Genomic DNA, 26,386 nt, shown 5'->3' with positions numbered 1-26,386 from the left:
CCTCATTTTAAAGCTTGTCCCTATTGTATAACACACTCTCCACCTGCTCTGCTGGGAGCAGGGTATTATCCTCAGGCAATTCACAGTCAATTTACCATGCTGTAATAGATGCCTCCTCTATTGTGCTACTGAATGCATGTATTGGCTATGTGAGTGTGGGAAAGTCTGACAAGTGAGGGACTCATGCATTTGTATGCAAGCTCAGAAGTATAAATAGAGGAGCCCTGACTCCATATCTCAGATCACTTCTAGCTCAGCGCTGGAAACACAGCAGCTCCTTGCGCACTTCCAAGCATGGCACCTACCAGCATGGTTATGGATAGCCTCTCACCAAAGGAAAAAAACAAAGTAAGTTTCATATCTTGACATTTGCCTTGTCTTGTGCTTTGGTAAAACTTTATGTTTTATTCTCCGTGGCTGAACTGGTTGACTCATATTTTGCATCCTTTTTCTTCTAGTTGAGAAAACCCCTTGTGGAGAAGATGCGCCGAGATAGGATTAACAGCAGCATCGAGCAACTCAAGCTTTTACTGGAAAAAGAGTTCCACAAGCAACAGCCCAACGTCAAGCTGGAGAAGGCTGATATATTGGAGATGGCTGTGAGCTATTTGCAGCAACAAAAAAGTAAGTTGAGTCATAGTTATCGTTATGTAGTCCAAAGAGAAGGCAATGACATTGCTCTAAATCTAAAGGAGTGCAGATGACTTATCTCTTGCGTTATGGTTTCTTTCCAGATCAACCACAGAGCATTCCTGTTGACCGTCTACAGCAGGATTACAACCAAGGTTATTCCTGGTGTGTCAAAGAAGCTCTACAGTTCTTAGGTCATTATGCAAAAAGTGGAGAAACCCAAAAGCAACTGCTCAACCACTTGAAGGTTCCACAGAATATTCCTGCCTTTCCTTACCCTTGCGATCAGAAAAAAGCCAATTTGGCGAGTGGTCCAGTTAAGATCTGGAGGCCTTGGTAAACTAGAGGACATAACAAATAAGAAAGGAACATGTGTCATAAGTAATGGACTTCTGCCAGTAAGGAACTATGTTCTGCACAAGTATGTTTGGATACAACGGAAAAGAGCTCTTCAGCGTCCTAAAGTGACTATTCCTGAAGTGTGTCGTATTATCCGACGGATACCTTCGAAGAGTACTCAACTTTTACTCATTGAGGACATTATGTTGCCCTGCAACATGTATCAGGTTATTATATGACCACATAGAGCAGTATACACCTGATGAGGCGTAATTAGTCCTGCTCATTCTACACTGTGTATCTTCTAAGAAGTTGTTGTGTTAGAAGGAAGGTTGTTGAGAATGCTTGCCATTCTTATTTCTTCCTTCTATGAAGAGTTGTATAAGATTTCTAGAGATGTGACCTTAGTATTCCTTATGGGACAATCAAAAATGTTGTGTTATTTCCTACTTCTATGAAGTTTTGAATGTATTTGTTTCACAAAGTTTTTATATGTGAGGTAACTTGTGGCCTTTCAGAATGTATTTACTATGAAATGCTGGTACAATATAACTCCACAAGACGTTTCAAGCCATAGATTGCCTTATTATGTTTGTAACTTTGTTTTTAAGTGTCTAGGTATCTATATTGTATTCTCCAAGAAGAAAGCTATTCAGGTGATGTTGTGTACCCAAATGGGCTCTATAGTCAGCGTGTTACATGGAGATGTCTCCAGAGCATGCTGAGGACAATGTATCTTTTATAAGGATGCCTTCTCTAAGTCGTGATGAAGTGTTTCTCAGACTTTCTAAGGAATACTCGTCTGTTTACATAGAAAACTGAACTTTTTGTTTTAAAAAAGACACTGTACAAAATATTTTTGTATGGTAACTGCAAACGTAGTTACTTGTATTGAATTGTATTTTCCATCGTTGGGGATGTTCATGTATTAAGTGTTTTGTACACAGAAACTGTGATTTAATGGTCTCAAAAGACTAAAGGAATATTGCACAAAGCTGAGAAATAAAATATTCCCTAAACTGTATTTCTTCACGTCTCTTGTGAACTTCTTGGCATTATCTTTGGCACACTTGACCTGCAATGACACATCCACACGAGGAGGGTCCACTGCAGATTTTATGTGTGGGAGAATCTGCAGCATTTACAGTAGCAACAGAGTGGATAAGAATTAAATGGGTATTCTGGAAGTTTTACTCCTTGTATTATTGATGACCCATCCTCCATGATCATTGGGGTCTGCTGCTTGGGAACCCAACTGATCTCAGCCCTTCCACTTATGGCATCTGAGCCAGATGTAGATAGCTCTATTCGTATTGCTGTTGCAGTCGGAAATGTAATAGAAGGCATTGCTCCCATTAATTTCAATGGGAGCTATGCCTTGTATTACACTTCTGGCTCAGACATAATAAGTGCGGGAGCTGAGATGTACCGGATGCTGACAATTCCGTAAGAATTGTGATCGAAGCTGAAAGTTTAACAGAACTTATAGCACCCATTGAAATTAATGGGACCCATGTCTTCTATTATACTTTCAACTGCAATCACTATTCAGGTGGAGCTGTCAACATCGAGCTCAAAAGCAATAAGTGCTAGGGCTGAGATTAGCTATTTGCTGTGGGTCCCAAGTGGCGGACCCCTGACAATATCCAGAGGATAGGTCATCAATAGTACAAGGGGTAAAAGTCCTGGGATGCCCCTTGACATGTGGTATAGATGTCAATTTATGCTGCGGATATTCACCATGGATTTTACCCTTTGCAATTCAAAGCCTACAATCTGTGGCTTACCTGCAGCATTTCTGCAATGAGATCTGAGATACAAAAACCTTGCTATTTGGTGAGGTTTTGGGTGCATCATTAGGACTGAACCCTAAAGCCCCACATTTGCAGCAACAATAATTGTTAGAGAATCCCTTAAAGGGGTTGTGACATCAGACACAACTCCTTTCAAAATGCTGTACTTGGGGGAAATAGCTGATTGCTCAAGCTTCTGTTCTCAACGCCGCTCATAAATAGGCGATTTTGTAGGAAGAAGCTGTGAGCAGCCACAGATTTCCTCTGCAGCGGCTATAGATGAATGGCCATCCTGTAATACAAGGACGCCACAAAGCCCACCAAAACACAAGCCACTCCTATAGAGTGGCTCTCCACTCTGGATCATAGGTGGAGGGTCCTGAGCAGGAAACCCCAATCTATGACGTTCATATGCTCTAATAGGGCATATGAACAATGGTTGCCATTTTGGCACCACCCCTTTAACTAGCAATCCAAAATGTAACATTGGAAAAACCCAGTTAATAGCCAAGATGAGAACAACACCTGTATTCTGCTGAAGCCTCCAACACGGCAGCAATAAGGTATGTATATTTCCCACTTGGTGTGACCATATATTACATGATCTGCCCTTGACTCCAACGGACAACATAGAATACAACATGAAGGAGAAATGTGGGCATACCTACTGCCACCTCTTCCAAGGAAAACCCTGGCAATCACCTTATGCACACGAGCCAGCTGGCAAAATGACGGACACATGTGCAGGAGCCGGGTACAGCCCGGGAAATTAAAAATCTCCTGGCTACTAAAGGTAGCTAAGAGCCTGGAGCAGTGACCGGAAGCCTCATTGAAGGTCTCCGGTCACATGATCACCATTATCAAATGGTATAAAAAAGTAGCGATCTACCAGTTAGGCCGGTTTCACACAACCGGATAGAAATTGCGGATTCCGCATTCGTTTGATCCACGGTAATATACGGATCAATCAAATGCATTGGATTACAAAATTCCACTTACATTAGCGGGTCGGAATTACGTAATCCACTTGCAGAATTTACAACAGATATCTGCAACATAGAGACGACTGTACTCCATGGTCGTGGATATACTCGCAGTCCATAGGCAACTACATTGTGTATGGGCTGTGGGTACCCGTGCCATTTCTAAGCGTCGGCGCGGAAAATATAAACAAAAAAAAGGTGTACTGCGCATAACCGCCTGTGTGAGTATGAAGTCATGCACAGTACATTACGTGGCCGTACACAGCGCCACGGCTGGGTTCACAGCTGGGATCCGCTGCGGGCCTCCGCAAGCGGATTCCACATACAGCCGTGTGAGCCCAGCTTCACTCAGACTGCTACCTGTAATACGTAATTTACAAGCAGCCCCGGGAACACTCACCTTCCTGCAGTTCCAGGAGCAGCTTGTTGAGCGTCTTCTGTGTGAGACCGCTGCACCTCAGCAAGCTTACGGAGACTCACAGAGCGCCAGTTTTTACACCCCATACCCGTCACTGAGGTCATGAAATACACTGCTAAAAGGTGCCGGGCTTGCAGCAAGCATGGGAGGAGGAGGGATACCCAGTTTTATTGCCCCATATGCCCATCCCAACCAGCCTCCGTAATTACCCATCTTTGGACATACCGCACAGTTTACATTATTACTTTTATCTAAGATTTAGGAAATGCCAAAATAGATGGGGGGGGGGGGGGGGGATTATTTTTAGGGAGTCAATTTTTTTCTGCACAAGTGAGCAATTGGGCCTGGAATTTATTCAGTTCTGCCCTGAAATCCAACGGGTGTTCTCCTTATTATAGGCCTAGCCATGTGTCCTGTAAGCAGGTTGGGGCTACAATGGGTATGCTTCTGAACACAAAACACATACGGGTATCCATTTTAGTGTGAAAGTCCTTATTCATAAGTGTGCTGTACGAAAAAACTGTTTTTAAAATGACACAGTTGTCAAAAAAATTAAAATTGTAATTTTTTTTCCTTCTGCTTTGTTTAGATTCATTCAAAAACTATGGGGTCAAAATGGGCAGTACACCCCTAGATGAATTAGTTAAGGGGTCTAGTTTTCACAATGGGATCATTTGTGGGGGATTTCCATCGTTTTGGCCGCTCAAGGGCTCTACAAGTGTGCAAGGGGGCCTCAATCACCGTCAAGCAAAATGTCTGTTCTGAAAGCCACCGGCTGCTCCTTTCGGTTTGGGCCCCGTTGTGTATACGGACATAATATTAGGGCCACAACGGGTATGTTTCTGAACACGGGACAAACAGGGGTATCCATTTTGGGGTGCAAATCCTTATTTTCATCTGCACTATAGAAAAAAACTGTCTTTGCAAAAATATGAAATTTTACTTTTTTTCCCCTCTAAATTGCATTAACTACTGAACTAGAACTGTGAGGTCAAAAGACTTGCACCCCAAAATGGATCCCCCTGTTTCTCCCATGTTCAGAGACATACCCATTGTGGCTCTAATCTTTTGTCTGGATGCACAACGGGGCCCAAAAAGAAAGGAGTAATCGGTGGCTTTCAGAACAGACATTTTGCATGAAGGTGATTTAGGCCCCATTGCCCACTTGTAGAGCTCTTGAGCGGCCAAAACCATAGAGAACCCCCACAAATGACCCCATTTTGAAAACTAGGCCCCTTAACGAATTCATCTAGGGTCTACTGCGAACTTTCACCATGCAATTTTTGAATAAATCTAAGCAAAGCAGTAGGGAAAAAATTACGATTTTCATTTTTTTGGCAATTGTGTCAATTTAAAAACTATTTTTTTTGTACAACACATATATGAATGAAGACTTTCACCCCAAAATGGATACCCCTGGTTGTGCCGTATTCAGAAACATACCCATTGTGGCCCTAATCTACTTACAGGACACATGGCTAGGACCATAATAAAAGGAACACCAGTTGGATTTCAGGGTACAACTGAATTAATTCAAGGCCCCATTGCCCACTTATAGAGCCATTGACCCCCATTTGTCCCATATTCAGAAACATACCCATTGTGGCCCTAATTTACTTATAGAACACATGGCAAGGCCTGTAATGCAGGGAACACCTGTTGGATTGCAGGGCACAACTGAATAAATTCCAGGCCCCATTGCTCACTTGCGCGGGGAAAAAAAATTGACTCCCTAAAAATCCCCCCCCCCACACACACACACTCACTCCGCGCCCTTCTTGGCGTTCCCCCAAATCTTAGATAAAAGTAATAATGTGAACTGTGTGTTTTTTTCTTCCGAAGACATGGGTAATTAAGGGGGCCTGGTTGGGATGGGTACATTAGGCAATACAACCGGGTATCCCCCCTCCTCTCATGCTTTTTGTGGGGTACTTCTGACCTCAGTGCCAAGGATGGGGTGTAAGGCTGGGTTTACACTTATACGTTGTCTCTCTCTGCAGGGGGGGAGCCTGGAAGAGCCAGGGGCAGTGCTCTGAGCTCCCGCCCCCTCTCCGCCCCTCTGCACTATTTGCAATGAGGAGAGGAGGGACAGGGCGGGGCTAATTTGTGAAACTTAGCCACGCCCCTTTCCCCACCTCCTTTCGTTGCAAATAGTGCAGAGGGGCGGAGAGGAGGCAGAGAGGAAGCAGGAGCTCAGTTCCTGCTCCTGGCTCTTCCAACCCCCCCCCCCCTTCCTGCAGATGAGGACACCGTATATCGGCTCGGCGTGAAAAGCCAGCCAATATACGGTCGTCTGAATCCACCCTCAGGGCAGACCTGGTATATTGTCAGCAAGACAATGCTAAACCGAATACTGCATCCATCATAACAGCATGGCTTCGCAGAAGAAGAGTCCGGGTGCTAAACTGTCCGCCAGCAGTCCAGACCATTCACCAATAGAAAACATTTGGCGCATTATGGAATGAAAAATCCGTAAAGACGGCTCAGAACTGCTGGAATCCTACATCAGACAAGATGGGACCACATTCCTTCCCAAATCTCCAGCAATTGGTCTCCTCGCTTCTCAGATGTTTACAGACTGTTGTAAAAAGCTGAGCGGACCCTACACAGCGCTAGACACGGCCCCGGGCCAAACTTTTTCGGAGATGTGTTGCTGCCATCAATTTCTAAATGAGTTCTTTTTTTTAAATGAAATGGAGCACTGTCTCCCCTCCCCCCTTTGATGCGTATTATATATTGCAGCGTGAATACCTTAATATGCGATTTCCAAACCATTACGTTTTTCTCTTTACAATTATTTACATTTTACACCGTGTCCCAATTTTTTGGACTTGGGGTTGTAGTTCATCACATGACAATGCCGGCTCCCTTCACACCATCATATGCACATGCGTCTCGGTGCCCCATATTTGTGCACTGAATGATGCTTTTTCGCGTGCGTATTCGCGTCTCACTATACGCTTTGCGACCGCAAGGTCTATTCAGTTGCGTGCGGCAAACAAAGACGCACTGATTAAAATGGCTAATTCATCTGAGTTCCAGATGTGTTCTTTTTCAAGCAGAGTTACGCAGCGTGTTACACATCTCCGCGTGCATTTGCGCACCCCCTCCCCCCCATTGTCTTCCATGGAGACTTTTTGAGCACAAATGCGCAGAAAAGCAGAGCGTGCTGCAATGTCTCTCTTTTTTGCAATAAAAATGTCTGCGCAAAACAGGAATGTGAACGAAAGCCTTGAAATCGATGGGTAATATTCTCTACGCATGGCTCACGTAACTACGTCCCTGTGAGTCAGCCGGGATACTTTTCGGTGGCCCGCCCTTAAGATGCTATGGTGATGCTGACCCCTTCCTATATAAATTCCGTACAATGTGCATAAAAACACTGAATTTACAGTGGCAACATTATTTTTATTAGATTCTTGATAACATAATTTGCAAAAATTTTTAGAAACGAGCAATGGCATGGAAGGGTTAACAGTAACAATCTGTAGTGTTTCCCCTTTTTCTCCATGTCTACAAGGCTCTGTATTAGCAGGCAGTAAGGCACTGCAGCGCTCCGACCTCCCCGCACTACGGACTAGTTCTGCTCTCCAGCGCGCCGCCTGTATATATACACCGTCCCACCTCATTAGCATAATCTATGCAAAACGTATTCAAATGTATGCGCAAGGCTCACCGGGACATCCAACATGGCGGCAAGCGGAGGCAGAGGGAAGAGTGGAGCCAGCATGGACAAAAGCATCACCCTCCCAGCTGACGAGATATTCCGCAACCTGGAGAACGCTAAGCGTTTCGCCATTGACATCGGTAAGCACTGCACCATAACTGCCTGGGCGGCCCTGCAGCTCTGCCCAAGTCACCAACAGATGCCATCAGCCTGTGCCAGTTGTAGCAAGTTAGCCTCTCCACACTGTACTGCCTTTTTCCGCATAGCCTCATGGGAAGTGTAGTCTCTTTCTGCATGCATCGCCTAGTTTCTGTATAGACGTTGGACTACATCTACCTAAAGCCTTCACGGCTGCGGAGGTTTCTGGCAGTTGTAGTTTTAAGCTGAGGCAAGGGGAACTGTTTTCTACGGCCGTTCCTTGGTACGAAGAACTACATTTCCCATGATGCTCTTTCGGGTACCCTGCAGGGATATGAAGTAGAAAGTAAACAACCTGCTTTAACAGTTTTTCACAGTGTAAAAGTGTATAACTGGTGTGGTTTTATACTGAAGGCCTTTAGGAGGGTTGCAGTGCTCAGTACTGCCCCCTTGGATGAGACTTGTGTCCTGTCTGTATCTTCTGTATAAGATTAATACGTCATTTATAGACACGTAGAATCCATACGTCCTCTATGGGGTAGGATATAGTAATGTGTGCCACTAATTGGCGGGATGCTGTAGATACATTTGGATACGGTCCAGGTTTCCATTTGCTGATTGGCTTGAGTAGAACGGATAGCGGCTAAAACGTTAACCCCTTCAGAGGCGGTGTACTTTATGCATTCGTTTGCGCTCTTTTACAGTGGTGGTATACATGTGACACATGTACCTGTATGGTATATAGTAGCGGACGTCGGGGGTCAGAAGCCCTTCCTGTCATGTCAAAGGGCTATATAGAACACAATGTGAATAGAGCCTTAGGCTCCCTACACACGGGTGACGCGGTATCGCCCTCGCCAACGTGCGGTTTCCCCATTACTTCAGTAAAGTAGCGATCCTCCGGCACGCTCCGGAGAACCGGCAAGTGTTGTCAGCGGTAAACCTCACATCGCACGCCAATGGTTGATGCGTCCCAAGGAACGTGAAAATATACGACATGCCACTCGTGTAGGACAAATGAATGAGATTCATATTTGTGCGCCTCGCAAGGGACAAATCTCGCGTGACTTTCTCGGCTTTGTGGAAGCGGCCTTAAAGAATGTTCCCATTGGGGTGCCGCCAATACTCCCCCCTGCCCCCCCCTCCCCACAAATAATACTAGCCAAGGTAAAAGGGGGTGTGGCCTATCACGACCTATGATTTTAGTGACTGCAACTAGTAATTGTGTCCCCTGCAGTGTTTTTAACCTTAATAATTGGCGCTGCAGGCTGCGCTATTTGTTCAGAGTTCGTGCTGTTTTTGTGTTTTGTGTGTTTCTTTTGTTTTGTTTTTTTTCTTTGAAAACCCATTGAAATCAGTGGGGATAAAACAGAATTAAATGGAACAGAGAGACGAAAAGCCCCAACGCAGATGTGACCGAGCCCTAATGTGGTCAGTTGCGCTATTTTATATCCCAGATCTAACAGAACCCTCATCAGCCGGATACTAAAGTGATGTCCGTTTTGCTAATGTCCCTGCTTGGTTTTTGTTTTGAGAGTTCCGTAACACCTGCGACAGAACCCCCAGATGGAATCCCAGTGTGGTGAACTGCGTCCTCACAGGCGGTATTAACTGCAGAGCTGCAATCGCAATTCAGCTGTCTGTCATTCGAAACAGTCATCACGCTTGTGTACAGACACTCCACGTAGTTTAGTTCTGTAATATAGTGAGAGAATTGGGCTGTTCTGCCAACCTATGTGTCAGCACTAGTAGACAACAATGGCTGCCAGAGCCAGTGAGTGGAGGCGGAGCGTGCCGCAGATCGCTTTGGGCCACCCACCTCCATTCACAGTAACCAGGCAGTCATTGATAAACGAACGACTGCCTGTTGACTCGGAACGATCATTGTTTGATTTTAATGCCTGCAGAAACTGAACAATGAAGACAAGTGATGATTCATTCGCCGGCAGGGATTACACAGAACAGTTATGGTTTCTCATGATCCAGCGATAAACTGAATGGTTACCGTTCCATGTCTGTGAGCCGAACCTCTGAGTCCTTTTTCTTTTTCCCCGGACTCCTCCCCCTTCATGTATGACTCTTGTTTTTGATACATTTACATCTTTTCATCACCATTATAATACAATAATTGCGCCATTTAGGTAGAACATAAACTACATTTATTGACATACAATATCAGTTCCCAGATCCTATCAATGTTTTTTAGATGAATCAAAACATGTTTTATGGACATTTCAAAACTTTCCTAAATTCCTATGAAAGGAAAAAGGCAATAAATGCCGCATTGAATTAATTTATACAATATTCATAAAATATATAACTTTTTTTTCCCTATAAGCCAGAGTTGGTACGTTTCTACTGACTCCATCAAAATGGGACTCTGACTCCAATTCCACAGTCCTACCGTAGTAGAAGAGCGCTTGGTGCAATAGAGGATGCATTGTCGGAGGTTGGTACATGAGGGCAGGGGACCCTGCAGGTGGTAAGCAGGACGGAGGAAAGGGTTGGGAGGAGTCCTCTGCTGTCACTCTTATGACTCGTGTAAGGAGACTGCTATGACTATTGGTGGGGGAGGCAGTGAATAGATGGGCAGCCCTGCTGTGACTACTGGGATAGCAAGGGTCCCTACTTTATCTAGTGGCATCCCAGCTACTATCAGATGGAAGTTGTTTAGACCATTGAAAGGATAAAGCCTTGGTTCCAGTGTCGGGTCAGACTTGCGCACACCCAGTTGTAATGCGATTGCATTTATGATCTCTTCTTCGCTCTTATGGTTTCTGGCTTCTAATTTTTGGAGATGGCTTCTAGCACTCGCTACATTTCCAGGTTCGCATTATGGCATTGGTGCTAAATATATGGCACTTGCACTAAGCCATGATATAGTCGTGTATGTGCTGCTATAGATAGGTCTCTGGGCGCCAATGCTGCCCGTTTATTGTGAAGGTGGTGGGGAGTTTGTGCTGAATTATCCTTTTTATTTATTTTTTTCTTCCTTTTGGGTAATCTTTTTGTTTTCCTTGGAGATGCGTGAAGCTGCAGATTTCCTGTTGCCGGCTATACATGCTTATCTCCTTCCTCTATAGGAATAGCATGGACTTCAGCCAAGTAATGAGGGGGATCTAGGGTGATAACTTCTGGCTGACCGACTGTGATCATCAGTACGAATATGCAAAAGCTGTCAGTCCCTTCTTTTTAATGGAGACCCCTCTGTATGTTCTCCGCTGCTTTACTTGTAACCCAACTATCTTCATAATATATGTACATTTGTATACCTACCTATATGTTATATTAGAGCTATTTTACGTCGCTTTCTTAGGCTTGCCCTGGTGCATTGGGCTTCTATATATATTTATTTAACCTTGTGTGATCAGTTGTTGAGACGGATCAGAGCCTCTTTAATCTAGCTGGGCCGTTACAGACGGGTAGCTGAAGCTAATCTTTCTAAATCTAGAGATCTTTATTTAGATGTGTCCGTTGGGCTAGTATTGCAATACTTAAAGAGAAATGCTGGCCTCCTCCAAAGGTGGACCCCATTATAGTCAATGGGGTCCACCCGGCACGGTTCGGGTCCGTCCAGAGACAAAACTGTTCAGTCGTGGGGATTCTTACTTCCTACTCCCCGTAGGGAACAGGAAAGCGGAATCCCCAGCGCAGATGTGAAACTACTAGAGATGAGCGAGTATACTCGCTAAGGGCAGTTGCTCGAGCGAGCATTGCCCTTAGCGAGTACCTGCCCGCTCGGGAGCAAAGATTCGGCTGCCTGCGGCGGGCGGGGAGCTGTGGGGGAGAGCGGGGAGGAATGGAGGGGAGATCTCTCTCTGCAATGCATATCTGCCCGTGTGCAGGAGGCCTTATAGTCTGTCAGTTATCTTGCTTGGACGACGAGGGTCCGTAGTGCCGATCTAGAATGACTTCTAGTCTGTACACAGCTGGAAAGTGTAGCATATAGGGCATGTCCACATGGGGTAGCCTTGCCGCAGATTTTCCATGTGAACTTTCTGCATGGAAGATCCACAGCACTTAGGGCGCCTGCACACGAGCGGAAATTCCGTTGCAGGATATCCCACGGAATTTCCACCCCTGGAAGCTGCCATAGGATTGCGTTAACAAATGAAATCCTATGCAGACGGCCGCGCGAAATCTCGCGTGGCAAACAAATCGTGACATGCTCTATTTGCCGGCACATGAAAGGGTCGGGGCCGCGGGAGCAGGTGAGTGTCACGCTGCTCTCTGCAGACGCTCGGGTCGGGTCCCGCTGCGAGAATTCTCGCAGCCGGATCCGACCCGGCCGTCTGCAGGCGGCCTTACAGATACTTCAAAATCCCGCTCATTCATCCGCTGCGGAGTTTCAATCTGCAGCGTGTCAATTATGGCATTGGATTTTCCATGTGAATTCCATCTCCTCAAATGAGGGGGTGAATTCTGCACCAAACTCAAACTGCATCAAAATCCGCACCATTTTTTTGATGTGACTCTTGCTCTGCGATGGAACGTCCGCTGCAGACACTTTGTAGCAAATTGCGCCCTGTGTGGACAAACCCTTCCAGTATGATCTGAGCTGATCTGTTGTAAGGAAAAACCTTCTCGACCCCCCCCCCCCCCCCCCCCTATTCTGTGGGAGCGTTGTTAAACAGTATCAGTATGTCTTCATATGTCTGTATTACTACATCCTCGTGTTCCCCATAAGATAACACTTGTGGGACTCGAGTACGGAGTTGGAATAAACTGACAGTTACTCCTTACATTCTCCCTGTCAGTAGGGCATGTGCCTGCACGCTCGGGCACTAGCCAATCAGTGTGGACGGTGTTGGTGTGTTGTGACTCGCTTCCATAACCGGAGGATCGGTGACACCCAATAGTCAATACATTCATACATTTCCAGCAACAGAGGAAAAGAAAATCTACAGAGTTGTACTTTATTATTTTTTTTTTTTGTAGTTATATTTTTAAAACACTGAATACAAATGAACTGAAAATGCTTTTATGTGTGTGGTGTGGGGGTTTTATTTTTTTAAATAACTTTTATGCGCTTACATTGACTTCTGGTGAGAGTTGGGAAGCCACCTTGTCCTTTTCTCTGGCAATGGAACCGCTTCCCGTGAATGGTGGCTGATTTTCTGATGTTTATTGAATTCTACAAAAATCCTTTAATCTGACACTAATGAGATTTGACTGTTGCCAGATTATCAAAGTGTCCTGTAGGAAAAAAATGTCTGGATTATCCAATGTCGGACTAAGGGCTCTTGCACACAGGCAGATGAAGCACGCCACTAACTTTTATTTTTTCCCGATTTAAACTGAATTCACAGAAAAAAAACAAATAAAACCCCTCTACATACCACTGTGTTACATTATGGGCGCATGGCGGTGCGGTAGGGGGCGCACACATCTGTCGGTCTGGTCACCCCAGTGTAACACTTAAGCTGCCTGCACATGGGCGGAAATCCCGCCGCGGGATTTCCGCCGCTCAAAGCCTGCATACGATTGCATTAACTAATGCAATCCTATGCAGACGGCCGCGGTTTGGCCGCGTGAAATCTCGCGAGGCAAACAAACCGCGGCATGTCCTATTTCTGTGCGTACAGAAATGTCACTCACCCGGCCGCCGGCTCCGGTCTGCGCATGCGCCGGCTGCCCGACAGCCGGCACATGAAAGAGCCGGGGCCGCCGGGCGCAGGCGAGTATGTGCTCGTCCCTGCAGGCGCTTGGATCGGGTCCTGCGGCGAGAATTCTCGCTGACAGATCCGACCCGCTCGTCTGCAAGCGGCCTTAGACTATAGTTTTGTGCACCCATCCTAAGGCTCGTGCTGCCCAGCAACCAGCAGCCTGGTAGTTGCACTCTTCAGAGGGAAGCTTGAACCTGCGGGCCGCATGTTATAGAGCAGGAGGAGCTGAGCGGACTGATATATAGTTTATGGGGAAATATTCAGTATAACTTGTATTTTATGCATCTGAGCTGCTCAGTCCAATGGGCGGTCCCCATCACTGATGAGGTAGAAAGGTGTAGCTGTCAATCACTGATAGCTCCGCCTACCGGACTCTTCAGCTCAGGATGTGCAGAGGTTTAAATGAATAATATACCAGTTCTACTGAATGTTTCCCCATAAGACTATATATCAGTCCGCTCAGCTCCTCCTGCTCTATAACATGCGGCCCGCAGTTTGGACAGCGAATTCGAGTTGACAGATTCCCTTTAACCATACAGACACGTTTCATCAATATGCACTTTACTTTGCCGTATGCAGTTTTGGTCCATGTAAAAAAAAAAAAAATGCAGTTTACATTGCGCGTGTATATGTGTTTTTCCTCTGTCGCATAGTATGTAGGGCCCAAAAAAAGACTCCGTGGTCTTTGCTACAATCTGACTGTTGATTATTAATCCGTTTGTAAACCCCTATAACTTCTGTGTCAGTGTGGTTTGCGGCCGCGTCGGCCGCTGGGTGGAAGCGTGCCCTAGAGGAGTATCGATCAATAATGGCGGTCTCGACCTTCTAACTGCAGTATGTCATGACCATCGTTTTAATTAATGGTCCTAATTGACAGTTTTCTGGCTGCACCGCGCCTGTACTAGTCGGTCAGCAGAATCTAGGGCACCGCTGCTCTCCGGCAGGGAGACGGGAAACTTTTTTTTATTTGCTAGGTTAGAGGGGAAATATTTCTAGTACGGAAAGGCGCTGCTCGTCCAGGTTTTTAGGTTGGGGGTGAACACAAATACAAATCTCCCGAGCTGCTGATCTGCTGTACATTTGCTCTAGTTTCCACATGATTTGCACATTCTTTTCTGTAACTGTTTTTGTTTCTTGATGCAATGATTGTAGTTAATAAAACTTCTCCCTAGGGTCTGGGTCACACGAACATATTCGTGGAGCGTTTTCTGCACGCGCAAAATGTGTGCGATATTTTGGCTAGAAGGTGTATCTGCGTCCACACAGTGCCTCGAGGTTGGACCAGTTCAATAGTAGCTTTTTATATAGCGCATAGATATCGCACAGTACAAGACATCAATACGTTGTGACTCGCAATTAGCATGTTTGTGGAGTCGGGGAGGAAACCCACGCAAACACTGGGAGAACATACAAACTCCATGCAGATGTTGTCCTTAGTCGGATTTGAAGCTAATACTGCTCTACTCAGTTTTTGCCCCTGCGGCGCTGCTTTCTTAAAGAGGTTGTACATAACTAGAAGTATGAGGTTCTGCACAAAAAGTTTTAGAACTTGGAAGTTTACTGTTATTCCCGCTGTTGCACAACTTGTTAATAAATATGTACCGTTATGTAATATCCTCTTCTTAAACAGGAAACTCTCATATAAATATAAAACCGCAGCGATTGCAAGTGTGAAGGCACCCTCCTATTCCAACACCCCACACGAGGACTGGCTAAAGGCTGCCAGGTGCCCTTTGGACTAACGGGATTGCCTTTGAATCTGTGCTAGAACCACAAGGTTTATCCTCTAGCACCACTATTTCTCTTTTGGCAAAGAGACATCTTCAACTCACGGGAACCTCAATGGGCAGTGAAACGACGCTGCAATGTGCCAACCTTTATATGGCAGAACTAGAGTGACTTCCTGGCTACTTCCAGTACATTGATGATATAATCATCTGAACGAATAAAACTCCAGGAGAGATTTAATGCATTTCACCCCACCATAAAAACACCCAAAACCTCAATACAGACATCCCTGTACTGTGAACTCATTGATCGGCCCCCATATCTCAGAGGGGACCGTGTCCACCCCAAACACATTAAAGTCTATTGTCTACAGCCAGGCCATCACATACAACGGATCTGCTCTAACCCAACAGACAGATCAACATTTGATAGAATCTTGAAATGACATTTTTTGGGGGATTCCCCATGGCCGAACAACTCCGTCTTAGGATGAACCCAAGTGGGGCGAACGGACCTCATTGACTATAATGAGGTCTATTCGGTTTCTGCCCAACTGGCAGGTTTTAGATGGTAGGAAAAGCAGTACATGCAGCGCTCTTTCGTCCTCCGGAGATTCCAATGCAGATATGAAGCCAGCCGAACCTCATTCTCATCTTTTTGGTGGCCATTAGAACATGTTCTATCTGCAAGATTACTTTGTCTCTTACTGAGAGCAATGCAATTTAATACACTGTTGGGCCGCCTGCACACGACCAGGTCTGATTCCACAGCGGAATCCAACCCTGTGCCCGGCCGGTGAGCTCCGCGTACCTGTCTGGATTCTTCTTAGGGCCCCTTCACACGACAAACGCGGAATCCGCTTCTGTACTGCGGATGTATCGGCCGGCGCACATACGCAATAGAGATAATGCCGCGCCGTCGATAGGCAATGACACGGATCCAGCGACCTTTCCCCAATGATGATTGCAGAAGGGCCTTGTGTCGGACGGCCTACATTGCCCCTCCCCCCCCCCCAGTACGCGGTGTGATTTTTGTTGCGTCACTTTGTCTCCTGATGATTCAGATTCTGTACATGTAATTCTGAGGCCGTGTATATGGACTTCACCTTTATTCTTAAGCCTTGCCTGTTACTATGCATTTACCTTAGAGTTGAACAGTAGCTCCATGTCTGGTGCTGATGGCGCTTCTTGAGACAATCAGGTGACACGAGGGTTCGGGTTTTCAGCTATTGTATTTTATTAAAAATAAAGCCTTAAAAAAAATAAATAAAAAATGCATGGCTGCTCTTTCTGAAACGGCGCCACACCGGTCCAGGGGCTGTGTGCGGTACTACAGCTCAGTTTTATTTATGTACTATACTAAACACAACACGTGGACAACTGTGGCGCTGCTTTTGGAAGAACACGGCCATGTTACTGGAGTTTTCTTCTAGTTTGCCCCTTGATCAGTGGTTCTTTAGCAGCTGGGAGGGTACTGTGTGATTCCCATGGAGGGTGAGATCCTTTGTGCCGCCACCTCTGTGCTCATCACTGTGTAGGTTAATATCCTATCAGCCCCTACTTCTGGATACATCTTATTCCATATAGTTGTGCTGAATGTCCTGCGGTATCGGCTGCTGGTGTGATTTATTTTCATTTATCTCAGTTTTTCCTCCCTAGGTGGCTCCCTAACAAAGTTGGCCTATTATTCTACTGTACAGCACAAGGTAGCCAAAGTCCGGTCATTCGATCACACCGGAAAGGTAAATATTTCTACCAGATTAAAGTCTATTAAAAATGCAAACCAAATGGATGTTACAAGTATTTTATTACGTCACCCAAATGCTGAAAACCTCCCTCTTTGTTATAGCTTGGGGGTACGCCAGACACCGAAAAGCTCACGTAAAAGGGGTATTTCCATCCCGGTCAGGTGTGGCCAAGATAAGCATGCCCATCTATGCTGCGGCCAACAGTGGCAGAAAGGAATATAACAGCTGAACTGACTCTTCTCTTTAGACCAGTGGGTGCTAACATTACCATACGAAAACCCTTGAGAGGTGTGGGAGGGGGGTTAGGTAGTCAGTGTCAGAAATAGTCAGTGTCGTCCCCTCCCCCTCCAATGACAACGCTGCTTGCACCATTGTGGTTGAGCAAATGCATCTTCCTTGAGAGAACTGGACAGACCTTTTCAGGATGGACGGAGGGAAATACCAGTGTATCCGACGTTAATAGAAATTGTGCCACAAAGAGTATCCAATGTCATTGGGGCCAAAAGAAACCCCTTTTTAAGTATTCATATAGGTAAATAAATACTGCTTGTAATTCTTGCTCAGGTTCTAATTTCTTGAGGTAAGATCATGTGAGCGACAGGTCTTGCTGCTGTCTCTTGGGTTGGGGAAGCAGGTGCCCGTCCCTGATCGGCTTCCAAAGAACCCCATGTTCATAAATGTTTGTTTTTTGATGACTAGGAGTCAGATTTTACACGATAATGAATGGAAAGATTGTAATGGCCTTTTTACATAATCCATAATAGTCTTTAGGTTTTACAAAATTGGTATGGGTTGTTTTTGGGGATTTCCACCTCTCACCGTTGCCTTCAGTGAGAAGAAATGGCAATACAAAAAATGCACCTAGAAGCCGTGTCTGCTGTGGGTATGTTTGTTCGCTGCTGCTCAATTAGACTATGTATCATTTGTGAATTCTTTCCTCTTTAATGGGAGGAGTTGCAGAACCCCGGTGGACCCAGTTATGAGTCCATTGATGCCCGTTGAACGCTACTGACACTCGTTGTACCATGGATGCAGCATTGTTTCAATCCATTATATGGTGCCCATAACCTACTCGTTCTGAACATTGTAGCTTTCTCCATTGCCTGCTGTATTACAGAGATGTTCTCCTGTAATAGTGTTGAGTGAACCAAAACAGTTGTATCTTGTCTCGGGTCAAACTTTGCTAAAAGATTGGTTTGGCAAAGCGAACCTCAGACAAACCACTAACATTTTTTTTTCCCCTCCTTTCTCCCTCTTTCTTTTTTTTCTCGGTCTACTGAACTTTGTCTCAAGAAACAGCTTAAAAATACTCAACTGCACTCCTAGGAGATTTTATGGCTTTTAGACAGTGTTCTATACCAGTTTTGGGGATGTTGCTATGTTCCGGATTAATTTGAGCCAAGTATTCACCAAATTTTTTTGCCCAAATTCAGCAAACCACTGAACTTTTCAAAGTTCACTTATCACCATTCCCTAGAAGCATTGCTTCTAATGGAAAATGTAGTACCTAGCGGGGGGAATCCAATGGTCTGTAATACTACCCTATACATGCCCCTTGCAGACTGATTTGCTGTGTGTGAGCCCTTACCTTGAAGCTAGCTCTGGTTTAGAACCACTTGAAATAATATATCCAGTTGTCTTTGCTATCGGAAATGTTTTAAATCCCCAAACTTGCCCGATAAACTGGTATGCAGTTGACACCTGTCTGTATTCGGGACCTGCAAGTACCAGAATTCATTAAACAGCCGGCGTCTACTGACCAATCTGCTGCTCTAGCAGGACTGAATGGAAAGTCTGTGACTCCCTACATGTTCTGTTTAAGAGTCTCCTGCCTCTAAATGTGGATCTGCTTGGGAACTGCTATCTTTTGTAGTTTCATACTCCGTTAATTAAAGTGATTTTAAATTAAAGCTTAAAGGGGTTGTCCCGCGAAACAAAGTGGGGGTATACACTTCTGTATGGCCATATTAATGCACTTTGTAATGTACATTGTGCATTAATTATGAGCCATACAGAAGTTATTCACTTACCTGTTCCATTGCTAGCGTCCTCGTCTCCATGGTGCCGTCTAATCTTCAGCATCTAATCGCCCGATTAGACGCGCTTGGGCAGTCCGGTCTTCTCCCTTCTGAATGGGGCCGCTCGTGCCAGAGAGCGGCTCCTCGTAGCTCCGCCCCGTCACGTGTACTGATTCCAGCCAATCAGGAGGCTGGAATCGGCAATGGACCGCACAGAAGACCTGCGGTCCACCGAGGGTGAAGATCCCGGCGGCCATCTTCACCAGGTAAGTAAGAAGTCACCGGAGTGCGGGGATTCGGGTAAGTACTACCCGTTTTTTTTTGTTTTTTTGTTTTATCCCTGCATCGGGTTTGTCTCGCGCCGAACGGGGGGCTATTGGAAAAAAAAAAAAAAACGTTTCGGCGCGGGACAACCCCTTTAACTCTTTCACCGTTGAGGATTATACATCGATCGGCCATAAGCTTAAAATCACAGGCCTAATATTGTGTAAATCCTCCTTGTGTAGGTCCCACTAAAACAGCTCTGACCTGATGAGGCATGGACTTCAAAGACGCTTTCAGAGGTCTTTGGTATCTGCACTGCAGTGTTGGCAGCGGATCCTCTTAAGTCCTGAAAGTTGTGAGATGGACCTCCATCAATTTGACTTGATTTTCCGGCCCTTCCCACAGATGCTTGACTGAATTGAGTCCAAGTCATCACCTTGAGCTCTGTCCTTTTTCTCAAACCATTCCTGAACAATTTTTTTCAGTGTGGCCGGTGCGTTATCTGCGAAGAGATGGCACTGCCATAAGGGAATATTGTAACACTGAAGAGGTCTTTTCAATGTGTAGGTAGGTGGTTCATGTAAATGCCAAGACCCAAGGTTTCCAGTGGAACATTACCCAAAACAGCATACTGCCTCCATTGGTTTTTCATAGTGCATTCTTGTGCCATCTTTTTCGCCTACACTGCTCACGTACATCAGTGAGCCTTGGGCGCCCATGACCCTGTTGCCAGTTCACCGGTTGTCCTTCCTTGGACCACTATTGGTAGGTACTGACCACTATATACTTCAACAGCTCACAAGACCTGCCGTGTCGGAGATCTTCTGACTCAATCGTGTAATCATCATAGTTTGACCCATGTCTGAATTGCTCAGAATTTAACACTTGCCCATTTTTTTCTTGCCTCCAACACCTCAACGTCGTGAATTGACTGCTCACTTGCTGCCAAATATATCCCACCCCTTTTGGTGCCTTTGTAATAAGGTAAGTTTAAGGCCCTTTTACATGCAACGATTATCGCTCAAAATTTGTTCAAATGAGCGATAATCGTTACTTGTCAACGCGGGCATCATTTTGTTTGAACGATGATTTTAAGGTTAACTTAAAATCCATCGTTCAGCCACTGAAAAGATAAAGCAAGCACGTTTATCTCTCAATAGACCACAGGATGTTCTCCCCGCTGCATGTTTACACTAGTCCTGAGAAGAACAATGGAATGTGCCAGCAGCTGTTTGCACAGCTGGGGGTGTTTTTAAACACATGCTGGGCTCTGCAAACAACTCCTACAGGCCTTCTTACATGCAAATGAAGATGATGGTGTTAATGGCCATTAACACTTTATGCAAATCGATAAATCTTGTAGTCCTTTGAAAGATTGTTTGCATGTAAAAGAGCCTTTAGTCACGTCGTCTGTTATTGGCTTCAATGTTATGACTGATCAGTATACATGACCGCAATGAGTAAATGCAACCTTAGTATTTTCCACATCTTTATATTTTCTTCTTTATTTAGGATGCTGACCGAGCGTTGTTATACGAGATATCGGAACAAGAAGAGATAACGGCCCGACTGCATTTCATCAAATTTGAAAACACTTATATAGAAACTTGTATGGACTTCATCAAGGATCATCTAGTGAATACAGAGACGAAGGTCATCAAGGCAACCGGAGGAGGAGCCTATAAATTTAAAGACTTAATCGAAAAGAAACTGGGATTAAAGTAGGTAGCCTTATGCAAGCATTGACCTTGGACATGGCAGGAGCCACTAAAACGGGGCTCGCCATGAATTCTTAAGGCATGTGGCATCCTAGAAGGTGCCCCCCTGCTCGGTACCCTTCTCTATGAAGAACAGCGCTCTTTTCACTACTTGCAGTAAATATATCATTTCTTTTCCTCTTTCTAGAGTTGACAAGGAGGATGAAATGCCCTGCCTGATAAAGGGCTGTAATTTTGTACTAAAGAATATTCCTCACGAGGCATTCGTTTATGTGAAGCATGCGGATCCTGAGTTTCGATTTCAAACTACTCACCCCAATATTTTCCCCTATTTACTAGTTAACATAGGCTCTGGAGTATCTATAGTTAAGGTAGGTTTTAATATTTTCTTATGGGCTCACAGCTTCCCTGTCTTTCCACACTGTACACTGCCAAAGTCCGCACTGACTGCATCCAGTGAACTGTGTGTGCGTGCGTGTGTGCGTGCGTGCGTGTGTGCATGGAATGCGGTCACAAGTAGCCCACAGGGTTCATTCAGTGGGGACTTGAACAGCACTCTGCATAGGAATAGCAGGGAAGGTAATTATAAGGGATTCTGCCTGTAAAACTGGTGGACATCCGTGGCTTTTCTGCCGTTGTTCTTGCCGCGGATCCACACATTGATTTAGCCATGTTGATGGCCAAAATCCACATGTGACATTCCGATGCATTTTCCACAAAGCTCGCCTTCAAGTAGCTATCTGTCACTACTTCATGCGCAAACACTTTGGATTTGGAAACCTGAGTGCAGGTCCATGAACAACTGTGGATTTCTGCTGTGTTTTTTTTTTTCCCACCTGGAATCTGCACAGAAAATTTCGCTGTGTGAACATGGCGTTAGGGTAAATCCAATGAGATGACTCTATTGGCTCCTGTGAACCGATTTAAAAAAAAAAAAATAAAATAAAATAAAAAATGACTAGTTAGGCCCAACGTCCATGGGCGGATTTGATTTGCGGGATCCACTTGGGGCAAACGTAAATCAAGATGCCCACAGGGAAACCTGGGTGTCCGCAAATGAAATAAAGCATACAGATTGGATTTGCGGACCTTTTTTGTCCAGGTAAAAAAAATGGCAGCATGCTCCGTTACAGTGCAGATCCCGCACAGACGGCTTCCATTGAACTAAATTGGAGCCATCCGATCCGTGGCCCATCCACAATTGAATTGCGTATGGGCCGTGGATTCTGTGGGAAAGCAGAGGATTTAAAAAAATATATAAAAATCTGTGCTGCCGAGGTCCACATGGGCCTCAAAGTTGTCCCTAAAGCTGGGGTATGCCGTACCTGTCCTATCGCTTAGAGACTGCTGTAAACCCTGTCGACTCCTAGAGAAACAAGTTGTAGTTTTTGCAAAAAAATCTGTTTCTATTTTCTACAGGTTTTGTCCATTTGTGTATTTTCTATTATCTTAGATTAATTTCTACTCTTTCCTTGTGATTCATCTGCGTTCTAGTAACGTCCTGCTGGATATACAAGGAGCAGGCAGTAAAATCCATTCTGTGCAATCTCTGCATTCTTTGGCAGGTAGAGACTGAAGACAAGTTTGAACGTATTGGAGGAAGCTCTATAGGCGGTGGTACGTTCTGGGGCCTCGGTGCATTGCTTACTAAGACAAAGGTCAGGATTTCGGCATCTCGTTAGTCTATTGAGTAATGCAAAAGAATTTTGTAAATTGTGATTTGGGTAAGGAATCTGTATTGAGAAATGAAACTTAAAGACAACCTGACTCCTCCAAGTAACTGCTTGTACTTCCCATATTGCAGCAATTCTGGAGCAGCTCAGCCTTGTGCTCTACCTCTATTGTTCCTCCTGGAAATGTATGACTAAATTACCAGCAAGGTGTTACCATTCCTCTTATCCGCGGGGATGTCTCCTTGCGTAGTCTGACTCTGTACAGTCCTTCCACTTGTATTATGTAAATGATGTGTTATTTGGAGGGATTGCTCAGTCAGCTCAGTGTTGTAGTATTACCCAATGTATTCTGCTTCTTCACTTACAAGGAATGAACGACAACTGACACTTTTTGTCTTCTACAGAAGTTCGATGAATTGCTACAGTTGGCTGCCAAAGGGCAGCACACAAATGTTGACATGCTGGTGAAAGACATCTATGGAGGTGCTTACCAAATCCTGGGATTAACAGGGAATCTGATTGCAAGCAGCTTTGGCAAGTCTGCCACTGTAGATAAAGGTATTAAACATCACCATAGCCTATTGATAGTATGCCTGAAAAACCTTTATATGTACTGTTCTGGGCAGATCATCCCTTCCTGGGGCCTGCTATGAGCACAGATTGCATGTTATCAGATATGTCATTAATGTCTAATCTTTGGGGGTTTCTACCAGTAGGTTCCCCACTGATGCCACGATAAAGTACCTACATCATCTTGGGCTCCTTACCCCCTTTTCTACAAGGCACCATTTCTGACCCAGCTCTGTGATATGGCTCCTTGCAATATCTCAGTGCAATATTCCCTTTGTTCAAGGCATTCTATAGGTCCCAATGAGTAGACCCTCACAGTTCGGTAATTTATGGCATATCTACCGTAATTGAGATCCTTTATTTTTAAAGCCATATTTATGTGGTGAATGGTCGTGCAATTTTAGATGCTTTTAAGGAGTGGCTCTTGCTTGTCTACATAAACCACTTGCAATAGCCACTGTATATTGCAGCATACAATTAGGAGCCTGTTCTTCTGGTGTTTTAACCATGTCTAATCCAGTATTGACCCTCGTCTGACATTAAAGGGGTTGTCTCGAGGCAACAGTGTTTTTTTTTGCCCAGTCCCCCTTCTTAAGCATACATTACTATGCACCAGTGTAAATGGCTTTTAAAGCAGGTTTCTACTCAGTTCTTGTGTATCATCAACTTATAAAACGTTTCCCAAAGATGGCCGCCGTTTCTTTTCCCAAAGATGCACTGCGGTTTTCTGCCATGGTGCACCGTGGGTCTTCTCCCATGGTGCACCATGGGCTCTGTGTGTTCCATTGCCGATTCCAGCCTCCTGATTGGCTGGAATCGGCACACGTGACGGGGCGGAGCTACGCGATGCGTAGAAGGGGGCGGAGCCAGAACGCCGCTCGTGCCCGGACGAACCAGGAGAAGAAGACCCTTCTGCGCAAGCGCGTCTAAAAAAGCAAGCAGACAGCGAAATTAGACGGAGCCATGGAGACGTGGACGCTAGCAACGGAGCAGGTAAGTGAATAACCTCTGTATGGCTCATATTTAATGCACGATGTATATTACAAAGTGCATTAATATGGCCATACAGAAGTGTATAACCCCACTTGCTGCCGCGGGACAACCCCTTTAAGATTTCCCCGTGTAGCTCTAAAGTCTGGCAAGGTTCGGCAAATTTTTCTGACACTAGGCAGGACAGCTCTTCGATGTCTGAGGCTGCTCTGCATATGTACATTACACTACTCAGGACAGAGCTCCGATGACTGAGGCTGTATATGTATGCGCTGTCCTGCATAGTGTAGTATACAGGTGTAGAACAGCCTGACATCGGAGCTCTGTTCTGCATACTCTATTCATTTCTCATTTCTGTAATTTTAGCGCTCTAATCTATCCTTATTTACATAAATGTATGTTATATCAATATACATATATCTACAGAATTGTTACAAATTATCTTTCTGATGTGAAAAGCTCGTAACTCATGTTTTAAATTTTCAAAAAATTGCCAATAAAATCATCATGAAAGATCATTTTTGTGTGTTTCTGTGGAGTAATTCCAAGGAATCTACAACACTCTTTCCCACCCAAAATAAAAAGGAGCTGGGGAGTGTGCGGGTGGCAGGGAATTGGATTGGAAAGGGTTAATATATCAATATTCATTCTTTGTTTCCTTTTTTTTTTTTTAAATTTTTTTTTTTTTTCTGCTCTAGAATTCTCCAAAGAAGATATGGCAAAAAGCTTATTACACATGATCAGCAATGACATTGGTCAGTTGACGTGTCTCTATGCTAAACAATATAACCTTTCTCAAGTATACTTCGGGGGGTTCTTTATCCGAGGCCACCCCGTGACCATGCACACCATCACATACAGCATCAACTTCTTCTCCAAGGTAAGTGGGAATAGATTACAATTATGTTAACTGCGAAGTTACTTTATGACTTTGGTCTTTCAAAACTTTATAGAAAGTTTATCTGGACGGTGATACAAACACAGCGGGGTGTTTCAATGCATAACTGAATTCTGGGAAAGCTGGATGACAACCCCTATGGGAGCTTTAATGGTGATTTTTTTTTTTTTTTTTTTTTTTTTTTTGTTAACCACCTTTGCAGAAATAAAGAGGTTGAGAGAAGAGGATAAAACTTAAACCTGTAGCTGCTGCTTTTTTTTATTTAGGGTCCTTTTACATGCAGCGATTTATATCATTAAAGGGGTTGTCCCGCGCTGAAACGGGTTTTTTTTTTTTCCAACCCCCCCCCCCCCCCGTTCGGCGCGAGACAACCCCGATGCAGGGACGTACAGAAAGCTTACCGGAGCGCTTACCTTAATCCCCGCGCTCCGGTGACTTCTCTACTTACCTGTGAAGATGGCCGCCGGAATCCTCTTCCTCCGTGGACCGCAGCTCTTCTGTGCGGTCCATTGCCGATTCCAGCCTCCTGATTGGCTGGAATCGGCACGTGACGGGGCGGAGCTACACGGAGCCTGCATTCTGCACGAGCGGCTCCATTGAAGAGAGCAGAAGACCAGGACTGCGCAAGCGCGGCTAATTTGGCCATCGGAGGGCGAAAATTAGTCGGCACCATGGAGACGAGGACGCCAGCAACGGAGCAGGTAAGTATAAAACTTTTTATAACTTCTGTATGGCTCATAATTAATGCACAATGTATATTACAAAGTGCATTAATATGGCCATACAGAAGTGTATAGACCCACTTGCTGCCGCGGGACAACCCCTTTAAGATTATTTGCCTGACAGTCGTCCCAGCCATTGTTGCTTCTGAGTTTTCCCTCATCGCTCAGTGAATGGAGGCTTAGCGGGCTGCAGATTTCTTCTGGCTGCCCGACTCCATTCACAGGGAACTTTCTATTCACTCAGGCCAATCATAATTAGATTTTTATGCCTGCATAATTGAAGCTGAATACCTGGCTATATACTTGCATTACGCCACCTGGAACAGACGGGTGAATGGAGTGCAAGACAGAAGTGGTGGCAGCTATTCCCCGACCAACAGAGTACTTGCGAAAAAACAAAAATAAGTATTTCCAACAAATAAAA

The 26,386-nt window shown here is 45.0% G+C and overlaps 2 protein-coding genes across 5 annotated transcripts in view; both read left to right on the top strand.

Annotated features, from left to right (window-relative positions):
- The first annotated feature begins 265 nt into the window (after positions 1–265).
- Positions 266–1,963, top strand: HES5 (hes family bHLH transcription factor 5). The gene is made up of 3 exons (XM_066605577.1): positions 266–348; positions 459–624; positions 735–1,963. The coding sequence occupies exons 1-3, from the start codon at positions 295–297 to the stop codon at positions 968–970; spliced, it is 456 nt and encodes a 151-aa protein (XP_066461674.1). The 5' UTR covers positions 266–294; the 3' UTR covers positions 971–1,963.
- A 5,875-nt stretch (positions 1,964–7,838) lies between these two features.
- Positions 7,839–26,386, top strand: part of PANK4 (pantothenate kinase 4 (inactive)) — a 51,325-nt gene continuing 32,777 nt past the window's right edge. For 2 of the 4 annotated variants that reach the window (XR_010793138.1, XM_066606852.1), the window contains exons 1-7: positions 7,841–7,970; positions 17,021–17,103; positions 20,904–21,112; positions 21,297–21,484; positions 22,679–22,767; positions 23,187–23,340; positions 25,041–25,222. Coding sequence is in view for 3 of the 4 variants with exons in the window: in XM_066606852.1 (XP_066462949.1) it covers positions 7,853–7,970; positions 17,021–17,103; positions 20,904–21,112; positions 21,297–21,484; positions 22,679–22,767; positions 23,187–23,340; positions 25,041–25,222 (1,023 nt within the window). In the remaining variant the exon portion in view is untranslated. Of the gene's footprint in view, positions 7,971–17,006; positions 17,104–20,186; positions 20,376–20,903; positions 21,113–21,296; positions 21,485–22,678; positions 22,768–23,186; positions 23,341–25,040; positions 25,223–26,386 lie in introns of those variants that run through there. The other 2 variants (XM_066606853.1, XM_066606854.1) reach the window with 2 other exon arrangements.

Source organism: Eleutherodactylus coqui, chromosome 6 (assembly GCF_035609145.1).
Source record: "Eleutherodactylus coqui strain aEleCoq1 chromosome 6, aEleCoq1.hap1, whole genome shotgun sequence".
Lineage (NCBI taxonomy): Eukaryota > Metazoa > Chordata > Amphibia > Anura > Eleutherodactylidae > Eleutherodactylus > Eleutherodactylus coqui.
This window is presented reverse-complemented; position numbering and strand designations above follow the sequence as displayed.